Source organism: Oncorhynchus masou, chromosome 13 (assembly GCF_036934945.1).
Source record: "Oncorhynchus masou masou isolate Uvic2021 chromosome 13, UVic_Omas_1.1, whole genome shotgun sequence".
NCBI classification, from domain to species: domain Eukaryota; kingdom Metazoa; phylum Chordata; class Actinopteri; order Salmoniformes; family Salmonidae; genus Oncorhynchus; species Oncorhynchus masou.
This window is the reverse complement of record NC_088224.1, coordinates 88,658,353-88,674,726: the sequence shown is the minus strand read 5'-3', so window position 1 is coordinate 88,674,726 and position 16,374 is coordinate 88,658,353. Positions and strand designations below refer to the sequence as shown.

General features: G+C 43.9%; 1 protein-coding gene across 1 annotated transcript; it reads right to left on the bottom strand.

Moving 5' to 3' along the window:
* Positions 1–11,394: 11,394 nt before the first annotated feature.
* LOC135551571 (extracellular calcium-sensing receptor-like) lies at positions 11,395–15,877 on the bottom strand. The gene is made up of 9 exons (XM_064982777.1): positions 15,666–15,877; positions 14,972–15,266; positions 14,709–14,795; positions 14,190–14,456; positions 13,563–13,769; positions 13,137–13,409; positions 12,770–12,997; positions 12,401–12,524; positions 11,395–12,308 (listed from the first exon to the last, which is right to left on the bottom strand). The coding sequence occupies exons 1-9, from the start codon at positions 15,875–15,877 to the stop codon at positions 11,395–11,397; spliced, it is 2,607 nt and encodes an 868-aa protein (XP_064838849.1).
* Between the last annotated feature and the right edge of the window lie 497 nt (positions 15,878–16,374).

Sequence of the window (16,374 nt, the reverse complement as noted above, 5' to 3'; positions counted from 1 at the left end):
TGCGCACTACCGAGAGCACGCCATTCTTGTTTTTCTTTTATATTGACGAAGCTATTGTCCGGTTGAAATATTATTGGTTATTGTGACTAAAAAAACCTGAGTATTGATTATAAACTTCGTTTGACATGTTTCTACAAAGTTTACTGATACTTTTGGGATTTTTCGTCTGCCTGTTGTGACTGCCTTTGAGCAAATGGATTACTGGATATAAATAAGGACTTTATCGAACAAAACAAACATTTATTGTGTAACTGGGAGTCTTGTGAGTTGAACCATATGAAGATCATCAAAGGTAAGTGATTAATTTTGTCGCTATTTCTGACTTTTGTTACTCCTCTACTTGGCTGGTAACTGTTTGTAATGTTTTGTGCGCTGGCGCTGTCCTCAGATAATAACATGGTATGCTTTCGCCGTAAAGCCTTTTTGAAATCTGACACAATGGTTGAATTAATAACAAGAAGTTAACCTGTTAAATCTATGGGGGCGCTATTTCATTTTTGGATAAAAAGACGTGCCCGTTTTAAGCGCAATATTTTGTCACAAAAAGATGCTTGACTATGCATATAATTGATCGCTTTGGAAAGAAAACACTATGAGGTTTCCAGAACTGCAAAGATATTGTCTGTGAGTGCCCCAGAACAGGAGCTACAGGCAAAACCAAGATGAAACTGCAACCAGGAAATGAGCAGGATTTTTGAGGCTCTGTTTTTTATTGTCTCCTTATATGGCTGTGAATGCGACAGGAATGAGCCTGCCCTATCTATCGTTTCCCCAAGGTGTCTGCAGCATTGTGACGTATTTGTAGGCATATCATTGGAAGATTGACCATAAGAGACTACATTTGCCAGGTGTCCGCCCAGTGTCCTCCGTCGAAATTGTTGCGTCATTTTCAGCTGCTGGTATTTTTCCATGGGATTCTGAGACGAAAGCAGGCTTCCACGAACGGCATATCAATGAAGAGATATGTGAAAAAACACCTTGAGGATTGATTCTAAACAACGTTTGCCATATTTCGGTCGATATTATGGAGTTAATTTGGAAAAAGTTTGACGTTTTGGTGACTGAATTTTCAGTTCGTTTCGGTAGCCAAATGTGATGTACAAAACGGAGCGATTTCTCGTACACAAAGATTCTTTCAGGAAAAACTGAACATTTGCTATGTAACTGAGAGTCTCCTCATTGAAAACATCCGAAGTTCTTCAAAGGTAAATGATTTTATTTATTTGGTTTTCTGTTTTTTGTGAAAATGTTGCGTGCTAAATGCTACGCTAAATGCTAAGCTAGCAATACTCTTACACAAATGCTTGATTTGCTATGGTTCAAAAGCATATTTTGAAAATCTGAGATGACAGTGTTGTTAAGAAAAGGCTAAGCTTGAGAGCAGGCATATTTATTTCATTTCATTTGCGAATTTCAGAAATCGTTAACGTTGCGTTATGGTAATGAGCCTGATGCTGTATTCACGATCCCGGATCCGGGATGGGTAGTATCAAGAAGTTAATCTTTATGCCGATGCACAACACTTGTATGTTTTATGAATTTTTATTATGAGTATTTCTGTTTTTGAATTTGGCGCTCTGCAGTTTTACCAGATGTTGGCCAGGTGGGATGGTAGCATCCCACATACCCTAGAGAGGTTATTGGAGTCAAATTTGTCTCCACTTTTCTGGATTGGGATGAGCAGTCCTTGGTTCCAAATATTGTGGAATTTTCCCAAGCAGAGGATGAGGTTAAGTATAGCCAATTGGAATTTGTGGTTTGTATATTTTATCATTTCATTTAGGATACCATTAACCCAGCAGGCCTTTTTGGGTTGTTATTGATTGTATTTTGTCCTGTAGTTCATTTAATGTAATTGGAGAATCCAGTTGGTTCTGGTGTAACGGGTTTCTTCCAACTCCTCCTCTGACGAAGAAGTGGAACAAGGATTGGACCAAAATGCAGCGTGGTTCGTTCGATACATCTTTAATGATGAAAAAAACACGAACAATACAAAACAACAAACGTCAAAAACCGAAACAGCCCTGACTGGTGCAACAAACACAGAGACAGGAACAATCACCCACAAACACACAGTGAAACCCAGGCTACCTAAATATGGTTCCCAATCAGAGACAATGACTAACACCTGCCTCTGATTGAGAACCATATCAGGCCAGACATAGAAATAGACAAACAAGACATCCTACATAGAATGCCCACTCAGATCACACCCTGACCAACCAAAACATAGAAACATACAAATAAACTATGGTCAGGGTGTGACATCTGGTAGTCTTTAATAGCTGAATCTAAGATTTGTATTTGAGTCAAAAGTTTGTACACACCTACTCATTCAAGGGTTTTTGTTTCTTTTTGCTGTTTTTCTATATTGTAGAATAATAGTGAAGACATCAAAACTATAAATAAACACATGAATCATGTCGTAACCAAAAAATAGTTAATCAAATCAAAATATATTTTATATTTGAGATTCTTCAAAGTAGCCACTCTTTGCATTTTTGACAGCTTTGCACACTCCCCCAAATTAGCATACCCCCTTAGTCTCTTCCACGTTTCACACTTGGTAGTTTGGTGGATGGGACTACCAGCTCTCTGTAACCTAGAGGGCAACCAGTGGTTCGGTCTCCTTTAAACCATGTTTCTTGTAGGATGACAATATCTGGTTCCTTCTCTTTGACCTAACAGACCTATCTGGTCGTTCCACCATAATAGCACCTACGGAAATCCCTAACACCTCACCCAGCACTCTCGCGACCACCCCGTGAGAGCACTCTGTTGCCGTAAAACAGTGGGGTCATGACAAGCTAACCGGGGTAGGCCTAGCACCATGGGAAACGCAGGAGGGTCAATGAGGAAGAGACTGATTCTCTCCATGTGACCCCCCTGCGTCACCATGTCCAGAGGAGCGGTGGCCTCCCTAATGAACCCTGACCCTAATGGTTGACTGTCTAAAGCGTGAACGGGGAAGGGCACAGCCACGGGAACAATGGGGATCCCTAAACTAAGGGCGAACGATCTGTCTATAAAATTCCCAGCCGCGCCTGAATCGGCGAGTGCTTAATGCTGGGAATGCGGGGAAAGCTCTGGAAAAGTAACATACAAAACATGTGAGCAACAGAGGGCTCTGGGTGATAATGGTGCCGGCTCACCTGGGATGACGCCAGAGTGCCCTGCCTGCTCCCTCGATTCCCAGAGGAACCAACCCGGCACCGACCGGCAGTGTGACCTCTGCAGCCACAGATGGTTCACAAGACGGAACCTTCTCCTGTCTCCCTACGCACAGCACCTCCCAGCTCCATGGGCACAGAAGAGGTGGTGCTGGGGGATGGAACCGACAGAACTGGACGTCTGCGGGTAGCTAGCAGGTTATCCAGCCAAATGGACAGGTCCACCAGCTGGTTGAAGGTGAGGGTGGTGTCCCTTCAGGTCAACTCCCAGCGGACGTCCTCGTGCAAACTGCAGCGATAGTGGTCGACCAGGGCCCTATCGTTCCATCCCGCGCCGGGGGCCAGGGTCCGAAAATCCATGGTGAACTCCTGGGCGCTCCTCGTCCCCTGCCTCAGATGGAAGAGACGTTACCCGCCGCTCTACCCTCGGGTCGAAGACTGCCCGGGACCGGGTAGTGAAATCCTAGAAATGGTCCAGCGCCGCATCTCCTGCTCCCCACATGGCGTTGGCCCAATCCAAGGCTTTCCCAGAGTGGCACGTGACGAGGGCGGACACCTTCGTCTCGCCCTTCCCCCGGACACCTTCGTCTCGCCCTTCCCCCATAATTTCGCACTTCGCCCTTCCACCTTCCCCGGCCTGAAGGAGCCGGGTGGATGGTTGCCAGGTAGAGGTCGAGCTGCAACAGGAAAACCTGGCAGCGTGCAGCCGTCCCATCATACTCCCTGTAAAGGGTGAGACGAATCCCACTGGGACCGGTTGAAGGGGGAGCGAGTAGTGGAGACCCCGGTTGTGCTGGTGGAGGTGCTGGAGGAACTCCCTCTATCTCCCAGCGGTCCATGGTTTAGACAACGCGGTCCATGGCGCCGCCGAAATGGTGTCGCATCGCCGCATGCCCCCGGATGCGATCCTCCACCCCTTTTCCAGGGGCACCTGCTCCTGCTGACTCATATGTTGAAGTGTGGGATTCTGTAGCGGGGTGAGTAATTTGCGGCAGAGAAGTAAGGTGCAGGAGAGCAGAACTGGGTAATAACCAGAGATTTATTAAGCAAAGCCAACTGCATCCAGAACAACAAAGAAAATGGGCACAAAATAACCCGTTGTGCGCTCCCGGGGAACGGGCACAAGCACAATAAACAATCCCACACAAAGACATGGGGGAAACATAGGGTTAAATCCACAACAAGTAAATAAGGGAATTGAAACCAGGTGTGTGGAAAAACAAGACAAAACAAATGGATGATGAAAAGTGGATTGACGAAGGCTAGAAGACCGGCGACGCCGACCGAACAAAGAGAGGACCCGAATTCGGAGGAAGTCGTGACACCATCATTCTGGCCAGGACCCACTCTGCGCCTGTGGTCAGTCTCTCTCCACACAACCAGGAAGTGCAATGGCTAGAGAAATTGCCATAAAACTTTAATTGATCATATTTCAGATAGTCTCGTATTTACTGAGACAATTTTTGAGGTTATTTAGTACTTCATAAGAAACATATTGATGTCATTGTGTCCTTAGTCTCTCTCTCAACAACCAGGTTATATACTGAGTGGACAAAACTTTAGGAACACCTGCTCTTCCATGACATAGACTGACCCAGTGAATCCAAGTGAAAGCTAAGATCTGTTCTTGATGGCACTTCAATCAGTGTAGATGAAGGAGAGGAGACTGGTTAGAATGATTTAAAAAAATAAGCCTTGAGAAAATTTATACATGGATTGTGTATATTGACCATTCAGAGGGTGAATGTGCAAGACAAAAGATTGTGAACGTGGTATGGTAGTAGGTGCCAGGCACACCGGTTTGTGTCAAGAACTGAGGTACTGCTGGGGTTTTCACGCGCAATAGTTACCCGTGTGTATCAAGAATGATCCACCACCCAAAGGACATCCAGCCAACTTGAACAACTGTGGGAATCATTGGAGTCAACATGGACCAGCATCCCTGTGGAACGCTTTTGACACCTTGTAGAGTCCATGCCCCAACGAACTGAGGCTGTTCTGAGGGCAAAAGGGGGTCCAACTTGTCTGGCCATAAAAGTATATTTTAGTTTTACTTCGAATTTTAACTTTGACTTTATAAATTCTTGCTCAGTTTACAAAAAAAGATATGCAGAATTGAATTTACAGTCGTATCCAATATTAATTTTCACGAAGTCTGCTGCTCACCTTCGAATTCTCCACCCCTCTTGTCGTCCCGGATATGTCCTGTTGAAGGAACTCTGGGAAACAGAGTTTGGGTGTAGCCCTGGAGCAGCACATGGACACGGCACTTCTCTGCTCCCCTCTCCCCTTCCTCCAACCCCCTCTGTGTCACTACCACACACCCCTCCTCCCACCTCCAGTTCCCCTCGTCCACGCCTGGCCTCCTGCAGTGGGGCAGAGACTCTGGAGGGGATACAGAGCCCCTTCACAGACACCTCCCAGCTGAGAAAAGCCTATAACGTGTACCTGGCTGTGTATGTTGCATTGAATTGGTCATGCCAATGTAATCCTTTTTGTTATTTAATATTAATAATATTATATTATACTCTGGGGATATGTTTTGAGTTATTACATCATATTAACAGTGTAATGGTCATGATTGTGTCTCCTCTCCTCCAAGCTGTTACAGCACCTGAACCAAGTTAACTTCACCACTCCACTTGGGGAGCCGTTCTACTTCCGGGGTGCGGATGTCCCTGCTGTGTACGACCTTGTGAACTGGCAGGCCATGCCCAAGGGGTTGCTCAAACTTGTCACAATTGGCTGTGTAGACGGGTCCAATCTCCTCATCAACCAATCAGCCATCCAGTGGAACACAGGATCTAATACGTTTAGAAAGACCATTTTTAAAACATGAAGTGAATGGTTTTGCTCAAATGAAATGATTTACATGGCATGTACAGGTGCCTGTGTCAGTGTGCAGTGACAGCTGTCCCCCAGGCACCCGTGTAGCCAGGAAGAAGGGGGAGCCTGTCTGCTGCTTCAACTGCATCTCCTGTGCTGAGGGAGAGGTCAGCAACACCACAGGTCAGTGTACTGAATATCGGCCATCACTGAGGTGTGTGGTTATTCCCAAAGTCTGTTGTGTGTTAACCTCTTACATCTATGGGGGCGCTATTTCAATTTTGGATGAAAAACGTTCCCGTTTTAAACAAGATATTTTGTCACAAAAAGATGCTCGACTATGCATATAATTGCTACCGTTCGAAAGAAACACTCTGACATGTCCAGAAATACAAAGATATTCTCTGTGCGTCCCCTAGAACGTGAGCTTCAGGCAAAACCAAGATGAGATGGCATCCAGGAAATGACAAGGATTTTTGAGGCTCTGTTTTCCATGGTCTCCTTATATGGCTGTGAATGCAAGAGGAGTGAGTCAACCCTTTCTGTCGTTTCCCCAAGGTGTCTGCAGCATTGTGACGTATTTGTGGGCAGATCATTGGAAGATTGACCATAAGAGACCACATTTACCAGGTGTCCGCCCGGTGTCCTGTGCCGAAATTGGTGCGCAAAAGTCACCTGCCAGTATTTTTCCATGCGATACAGAGAGGAAAGCAAGCTTCCACGAACTGCATGTCAATGAAGAGATATGTGAAAAAACACCTTGAGGACTGATTCCAAACAACGTTTGCCATGTTTCGGTCGATATTATGTAGTTAATCCGGAAAAAGTTTTACGTTGTAGGTGACTGAATTTTCGGTTCGTTTCGGTAGCCAGACGCAATGTAGAAAACGGAACGATTTCTCCTACACACAGACGCTTTCAGGAAACACTGCGCATTTGGTATGTAACTGAGAGTCTCCTCATTGAAAACATCAGAAGCTCTTCAAAGGTAAATGATTTTATTTATTTGGTTATCTGGTTTTTGTGAAAATGTTGCGTGCTACATGCTACTCAAAATGCTATGCTAGCTTTGCATACTCTTACACAAATTAGTCAATTTCTATGGTTCAAAAGCATATTTTGAAAATCTGAGATGACAGTGTTGTTAAGAAAAGGCTAAGCTTGAGAGCAGATGCATTATTTTCATTTTATTTGCGATTTTCAGAAATCGTTAACGTTGCGTTATGCTAATGAGCCTGAGGCTTTAGTCACAAACCCGGATCCGGGATGGGGAGTTTCAAGAAGTTAATGATTACTTAAAACTTCTTGATGCACCCATCCCGTTAGATGTCAACAGCAGCTGAATTGCAGAGCGCCAAATTCAAATTAAATTACTAAAAATAGTTCATTTTCATGAAATCACAAGTGCAATATAGCAAAACATAGTTTAGCTTGTAGTTAATCCACCTGGCGTGTCAGATTCCAATAAAGCTTTACGGCGAAAGCTATCCAAGCGTTTATGTAAGAACATCTCTCTCAGTAGACAAAATATTATAAAATGCTAGCCGCCAAGTAGATTTTTCACGAATGTCAGAAAAGCAATAAATTAAATCGCTTACCTTTGATGATCTTCGGATGTTTGCACTCACAATAAATGTTCCTTTTGTACCATAAAGATTATTTTTATATCCAAAATACTTCCATTTGTTTGGCGCGTTATGTTCAGAAATCCATAGGCTTCGAGCGGTCACAACATCGCAGACGAAAATTCCAAATAGTGTCCGTAATGTCCACAGAATCATGTCAAACATTTTTTATAATCAATCCTCAGGTTGTTTTTTCAATATATCATCGATAGTATATCAACCGGGACTTTAGCTTTGTCAATAATATAGAGAGACACAATGGCTGCTCCAAACTGTTGTGCAAAGCAAAATTCTGGTGACACCCAGCTATACACTGACGCGATGTGATCTTTCTCGCTAATTTTTACAAATAAAAGCCTGAAACTATGTCTAAAGACTGTTCACAACATGGGGAAGCCATAGGAAAAGGAATCTGGTTGATATCCCTTTAAATGGAGGGAAGGCATTCAATGGAACATGGAGCATTCCAAATAGAGGCCACTTCCTGGTTGAATGTTCCTCAGGTTTTGTTCTGTTATCAGTTCTATTATCAGTTCTGTTATACTCAGAGACAATATTTTGACCGTTTTGGAAACTTTAGAGTCTTTTCTATCCTAATCTGAATTATATGCATATTCTAGATTCTGGGCCTGAGAAATAGGCAGTTAAATTTGGGTACGTTTTTCATCCAAAAATTAAAATACTGCCCCCTACACTCAGCAGGTTAAGAATTATTAGACTGAATGAGTAATGATGCTTTTCAATCAATATAGTAATGAGTTAAATCTCGCAGGCTCTATGCAATGTGACCACTGTCCTCTGGAGTTCTGTTCCAACAGCCATCGGACCGCCTGCGTCCTTCGTCAGCTCGAGTTTCTCTCCTTTAACGACGTCATGGGCGTTACCCTGACCACTGTTGCCGTGTGCGGCGCTGTGGCAACAGTGGCTGTGTTTGTGTTCTTTGTGTACCACCGCAACACCCCTCTGGTAAGATCTTTATTAAAGTGTTAAAAGGGATCATATTGAGAATTCATATACGGTACCATGTGTGTGTACCCCTTCCAGGTGCGGGCAAACAACTCGGAGCTGAGCTTCCTGTTTCTAACTAATCAATAACTTATAAGATAAGTAAATTGTGTTTGTAATTGTGTTTGTAAACACAGGTGATCATTTGTGCAGTGTGGCTGTCCGTGAGCCCTCCCCTGCCTTACCGTGACCTAGGCCTCAAGGGGTCAAAAGTCATCCTTGAGTGTGAGGTTGGCTCTGTGGTCAGTTTCTCTCTGGTGCTGGGCTACATCGGCCTGCTGGCCTCCCTCTGTCTCCTCTTAGCCTTCCTGGCCAAGAAACTCCCAGACAACTTCAACGAGGACAAGCTCATCAACATCAGCATGCTGATCTTCTGTGGTGTGTGGATTTCATTCGTCCCAGCCTACGTCAGCTCTCCTGGGAAGTATGCAGACGCTGTGGAGATATTCGCCATCTTAGCTTCCAGCTTTGGGTTACTATTATGTATCTTCGCTCCGAAGTGTTACATCATCTTCCTGAGACCAGAGAGAAACACAAAGAAACACATGATGTCCAAATAGGAACCACCAAGAAACACATGATGTCCAAATAGAAACCACCAAGAAACACATGATGTCCAAATAGGAACCACCAAGAAACACATGATGTCCAAATAGGAACCACCAAGAAACACATGATGTCCAAATAGGAACCACCAAGAAACACATGATGTCCAAATAGGAACCACCAAGAAACACATGATGTCCAATTAGAAACAACCAAGAAATACATGATGTCCAATTAGAAACAACCAAGAAAAACATGATGTCCAATTAGAAACCACCAAGAAACACATGATGTCCAAATAGAAACCACCAAGAAACACATGATGTCCAAATAGGAACCACCAAGAAACACATGACGTCCAATTAGAAACAACCAAGAAATACATGATGTCCAATGAGAAACAACCAAGAAAAACATGATGTCCAATTAGAAACCACCAAGAAACACATGATGTCCAAATAGAAACCACCAAGAAATACATGATGTCCAAATAGAAACCACCAAGAAACACATGATGTCCAAATAGAAACCACCAAGAAACACATGATGTCCAAATAGAAACCACCAAGAAACACATGATGTCCAAATAGAAACCACCAAGAAACACATGATGTCCAATTAGAAACCACCAAGAAACACATGATGTCAAAATAGAAACCACCAAGAAACACATGATGTCCAATTAGAAACCACCAAGAAACACATGATGTCCATTTAGAAACCACCAAGAAACACATGATGTCCAATTAGAAACCACCAAGAGACACATGATGTCAAATTAGAAACCACCAAGAAACACATGATGTCAAATTAGAAACCACCAAGAAACACATGATGTCCAATTAGAAACCACCAAGAAACATATGATGTCAAATTAGAAACCACCAAGAAATACATGATGTCCAAATATTGTCACCTTTGTGTTTAGTTAATCACACCATCTCACTGTTGTTTTGTATGGATAAACTTAACAAAGAATGACATGATACATTGTATAATACTTACCAGCAAGTTACATATTTAACAGACAATACCTAAAGTTGATGGACACAAATGAACAGGACTTTCCTACACTGCTGGTTGCGTATGTTTCTAATGAATCAACAGTGAGTCAACAGTGATTCAATAGTGAGTTTACAGTGAGTCTACAGTGAATCAACAGTGAGTCAACAGAACAGAACGTCTTCCTCTGAATCACAACATGACTTTTCTTTACCATCATCAATAGACTTTAATGACATCCATTTCTCCCCTGAAAGTCAGTTCTGAAAACCAAGAAATTAAATTAGATATGGTTAATTAAAAATGTTGTTCATTCTTTTCACATTTTATAAGGTGTGTAATTCTCTTTTCCCATATGACACAGTTTCCTGATATTTTAATAAAGTATCTTTGTAAATTTCAATGGTTCAATAAAAACACATTCAAGCAACTCCTTTCAAGTCAAACTGTTTTATTAAATGAAAATATGCATAAATTAATAATCAATTAATGGGTGAATGAGTGTGGCAGCAGATCCTTTAGAAGGAACAGGTATGTTATGCTGTTCCACGCGATGTGATGATTCAATCGAAAGCCTTTCGATGCAGAAACCCACTCATCGGGAAACCCACTCATCAGAAACCCACTCATTACCTATCCCCTAGAAGTTTAAAGTGACACACATAGACAAATAAAATAAATTAAAATCCTTCTTAACTGCCCAGGGAAAGAAAGAATTTATTACGTGATTAATATTTACTCACAGAAGGTTAAATTATAATTAATAACATGCTACTACACATAACTAGGGTACTAACAGAATGATAAAAACTCTTTGATTTGATTTGAATTATTGCCATCAAACTACAAACAGAAGTGGAAACTAAAAGGAGCTACTTCAAACTATTTGAGACCATCAAACTCTGTTACTATACATTTCTCCTTTCCTTTCTTTGCATGACAGTGTGTGAAGCAAATCCCTAGCAGGCATAGTACCTCCACCTAGTGTTCATATTTCAGATCAGCGCAGAGGACGTCTTGTTATGCTATTGAGCCTATGGGAGAATCTCAATTTAATTTCTGTGATTCCTCGTGTCCTCTCTCCTTGGTCTCCAATTCAAAACCCAATGAATGAGAAGGTTAGATGTCCCGCTCCACCTAACCTTCACATCCAATGGGTTTTGAGAAGAAGGTGAGGAGAGAGGACATGAGGAATCAAGGAAATTAAATTGAGATTCTCCCTATGTCTTGGTTGTGGCCCGGCCCATCAGAGCCTTCTTGGTGTTCCTCTCTGGCCTCAGCAGGATGATGTAACACTTTGGGCCGAACAGAGCCACCAGGAGGCCAAAGCTGGAAGCTAAGATGGCGAATATCTCCACAGCGTCTGCGTACATCCCAGGAGAGCTGATGTAGGCAGGGACGAAGGAGATCCACACAGCACAGAAGATCAGCATGCTGAAGGTGATGAACTTGGCCTCGTTGAAGTTGTCTGGAAGATTCCTTGCCAGGAAAGCCAAGAGGAAGCTAAGGAACGCCAGGAGGCCGATGTAGCCTAACAACGCTCCGAACCCTGCTACCGACCCCACCACACACTCATATACAATCTTATCATTATGGTAGCGCATGTTTTTGTGTGGAGTTGGAGAGGCTGAAACCAGCCAGGCTGTGCAGATAGCAGCCTGGAATGAGGTGAGGACCAGGACTGTTCCTCTCTGCTGCCCAGCACCAAACCACTTCAGGCTGGCATTGCCCCCGGGCTTAGAGGTCCTGAACACAGCCAGCACCACCATTGTCTTCACCAGTATACAGGAGACACAGAGAACAAAGCTGATACCAAATGCTGCATGCCTCAGCTGACACGTCCATAGCCGGGGCCGGCCAATGAACAGCAGCGAGCACAGGAAGCAGAGTTTGAGTGAAAGCAGAAGCAGGAAGCTCAGCTCAGAGTTGTTGGCCTTGACAACAGGTGTGTTCCGGTAGCGGGTGAAGATTACGAGGACCACTGCACAGATGAGGGCTCCTAGCAACGAGGCGGTCATCAAGGAGAGTCCCAGGGATTCCTGGTAGGAGAGGAACTCAACCCTCTTAGGGATGCAGAGGTCACGCTCCGGGCTGGACCAGAAGTCCTCTGGACACCTCGAGCACTCGGCCGAGTCTGACAGAAAGACAGACAAAGCAAATGTTTCAAACCTTTTCTACAGCCCCAAACCACCCTCAAATTCTTTAAATGATATTAATTTCACTGACCTGTGGTGTTGCTGACCTCTCCCTCAGCACAGGAGATGCAGTTGAAGCAGCAGACAGGCTCCCCCTTCTTCCTGGCTACACGGGTGCCTGGGGGACAGCTCTCACTGCACACTGATCGTGGAGGCTATAAGGACGAAGGTGAGGGGGAATTTAAGCTTTATTTAACTAGGCAAGTCAGTTAAAGAACAAATTCTTCTTTACAATGACATCCTAGGAGGGAGAACATCAGACTTTTATATGCCCATATTTATTCTCCCATATTTACACACCCATATTTAATGCTTCTTTGCCCTCCACTGATGATGAGTTTACACTGTTTCTTTTGCAGTAGTGAAATATGCTCTGTAGCTATATAACTCTACAAATAACCTTTTTTGACTCAAAATTCCAGAAAATTCTGTCCTCGTCCAGTGTGAGCTCTTGTCCTGCGGGGGCTGATTCGTCAATCACACCCACAGTCTCCACCTGAACACTCCCGTCCTGGAGCCACGCCCAGTTCAGGATGTCATAGATGGCCAGGGCGTCCCCGTTGTCATCGAAAGAAACGCGATCGCCAAACCCTGTGGTGAAGTTAACCCTCTGCAGGTAATGGACCAGCTGGTCAGAGGAGGGGGATGGAGGGAACAGAGGGAAGAGAGGAAAGAGGAGGAAATTATTTAGACAAAAGACAGTATGAGGTCAGGGGTCCTTGACTTAGAAAACATTGTTTGTGTGCTTGAGTATGAATATATCCCACCTGCCAGTGCTCCAGTCTCTCTAGGCTGGCACAGCGGTTCCCACTGAAAGGTCCTCTCCCTGGCACACACTGCAGAAGGTCATGCAGGGCATGGGCCAGGGCGTACACTGCCTTATACACGTTATACTCCGGCCTGAGCTCAGATAAATCCCCACAGTTGGTCTCCACATCCCTCAGGTCCTCCTGACCTGTACATACATCACCCCCAGCCTCCACCCAACCTGCTGGGGGCTCCAACCTGCACCCAAACACAGCCTCCCAGAACTGTCTCACCTTATCAGAACAGAGAAAGGAATGTTTTAGAGGGACACTAGTTTTTTTCTTCTGTATTGTAGAATTTATAGGCAAAGTAGCCCTTTAAATGTTTTAAACATAATGTATAAAGTAATTAAATAAATTGTTGGAGTTAAAAGACAACTACTTCACCATGTTGTTTCCAGGGTTATTGTCAGGTTGGTCGTCGGGGCGGATGCTAAGCAGGAAGTCCCTGAGGCCGGGAATCTCTCCACGACGGATGGCGATACCCAGGGTACCCCCCAGGTAGGGCATGAGACGGGGGGTGTGAAACACAGAGGAAGTGCTCCAGGCTTCACTGGCGATCCACTGGAGACCCTTCACATTCTGCACCACCACCTTGTAAAACAAGCTTTATATTTAATAATCTTGGCATCAAGAACAACACAATGGTAATACGCTGTAACACTTTTATACACTGTTGTTTGTGAGAGTAACATCCTACAGCTGTTATGGCTGTAATAATGTCTGTAGAATGCATTTGATGATAAAACATACTTACTAATACTGTGATGTGTGGTTGTCCCCCCCTAGATATCTTAGGATGGATGCACTAACTGTCCAGGGACACCGATATGTAAAATATATGCACACATCACTGACTGTGATGTCTTTGGATAAAAGCATCTGCTAAATGGCATTACTAAAATTATTATTATGATGTGTAAATCTCTCTGGATTAGAGCCTCTGAAACTAAAATGTGAATGTATTGTAAGAGTTATTTTAGATCAACTGTCAAGATAAAATCATCTCTGAACCTCATCCACCAGAGGGAGCAGGTAGGCCTCGTTGGAGAACACCACCACCACGCGAGCAGAGGAGCTCTTGATCTCTCCCACAATCCTCTGCAGCTCAGTGGGGCGGTTGTCTTTGGGCAGAACTTGGGAATAGGCCACACAGCCCCCTGACTCGGCCAGGCTTGAGTGGAAGGACCGGGCAGCATGAACTCCGTAGTCATCATCACTGAACACCAGTCCCACCCAGGTCCAACCCAACCGACGTAGGATCTGGATCATGGCTCGCACCTGAGATCACATCAACAGAGATTAGACATGACTGGTGTTATTACAGAGATTGGAGAGTATAGAGAGATAAGCATAAATGACATGCATTATTTTTGTCACCTTTTCTTTAGCCTTATCTAAGATTTTTTTTCAATTTTTGAACCTTTTATTTACCTGTGATGCCATTACACAGTATAAAGTGTATATTAAGTTTACATGGGAGCTGACGGTTCACTGTGTAATTATGTCATTGTGGCCTTCTCAGAGACAGACCTGGAAGGCGTCACTGGGGATGGTTCTGAAGAAGGATGGATATTTTCCCCGGTTGCTCAGACAGGAACATGTGGAGTAGTGACTCACCTGATGGAGAGAAATATAAAATTATTAATTATATTTTCTTCAATGAATTAATATAATAGTAATCTTTCATGCCTAGACACATGTAAGACCTAGTGTTTCTCACTCAAAGTGTGCTTTTGGAATACAAGAAGGACATTTCCAATAATGATGTCATCTTTCTATTCTTTCGGATTTACCATGGGAACCCGGAACAGCCCTAGGACACTGGAGATGGCGATGGAGTGTGTGGACCCTGGGTCTCCTACAATCCCTAGCACCGGGGGTGACCCAGAACAAGTCTCATACAATAGGAACTCTTCCTCTGTCCCACTTGCCAATGACATGGCAGCACGGAGCGCTACTCCCAGCTTCAGGCAGTTGTCGTAGAGCTGGTATCCGAGCTTGATGTTTGGCAGAAGGTCAGGGTTTCTGTTGATCTCATCTACAGCAAACGCCATAGTCTGGGCCTGCTGGAAACCACAACTGGTAAAACTGAAAAGGAACATTCAATCAATTTGTAAATGTTTTAAATCGCTCGAGATGTGTTGAACCCTGTGCACCTTTTAAGGGGTGTGTGTGAGAGAGTGCTGTCTTAAGGGGTTGAGAGGAAAAACAAGTTACTTTTGTCAAGGATAGATAATAAAATAGGTTAGTCTTTATAAAGGGAAATTTGCTTAGAAAACAATGGAATACACACAATTTATTCACATATATTTTGAAACCGCAATGTACTATTCACCAATGTAACAAGAACCCAGTAGGTCTCCGGCACCAGGGTTGGTTAACACTGATCATAGTGAGGCTTCTTATAGTAGGGATGTCTATCTGTCCTTTTTAGGAGAGGTGCAGACACACATCCAGTCCAGTCCAGTCCAGTAGATGAATACTCACCCCTCACAGTAGAGCTGCTGGGGTTCTGATGTGAAAGACAGCTCAGGGAACACAGTGAAGTAGTGGACCTCAAACAGACCTCCCAGAATCACATCACCCTTCTGGTACATCCCATTCAGACTGAACTGCTCCCGCAGACGACAGGACGAGGAAGTGGAAGAGGCAGAGGAGTCGTTCAATAGAAGGCTCAGAGATGACGAGTTCATTATCATGACTATAGATAGGTAAAGGTTAATATATTGCCTGACCCTCATAGCTGTACTCTGTCTCTCCCCCTCTCTCTCTTGCTTACTCTCTTTCCCTCTCTTTTATAGTGTCATTGGAGGTTGACACTATATGGCGTTTAGTGGGGATGCAGGGGTAGGGGAGGCAGGGGGAGGGTTGTTAGGGGGAGGGGAGTCGGTCGGGGGGGGGGGGGGCAGAGCTGCAGGTAGGAGCTGAGACGTGGGAGTGTCAGAGAAAGACGATATGTGAACTGTTGCCACACGAAAAGTGCAACCAGGGAAGAACAAATACCATTCTAAATACAACCCATATTCATGTTTATTTATTTTCCCTTTTGTGCTTTAAGTATTGGCACATCGTTACAACACTGTATAGAGACATAATATGACATTTGAAATGTCTCTGTTCCTTTGAAACTTTTGTGAGTTTAATGTCAGATTTTTTATTTCACTTTTGTTTATTATCTTTTTCACTTGCTTTGGCA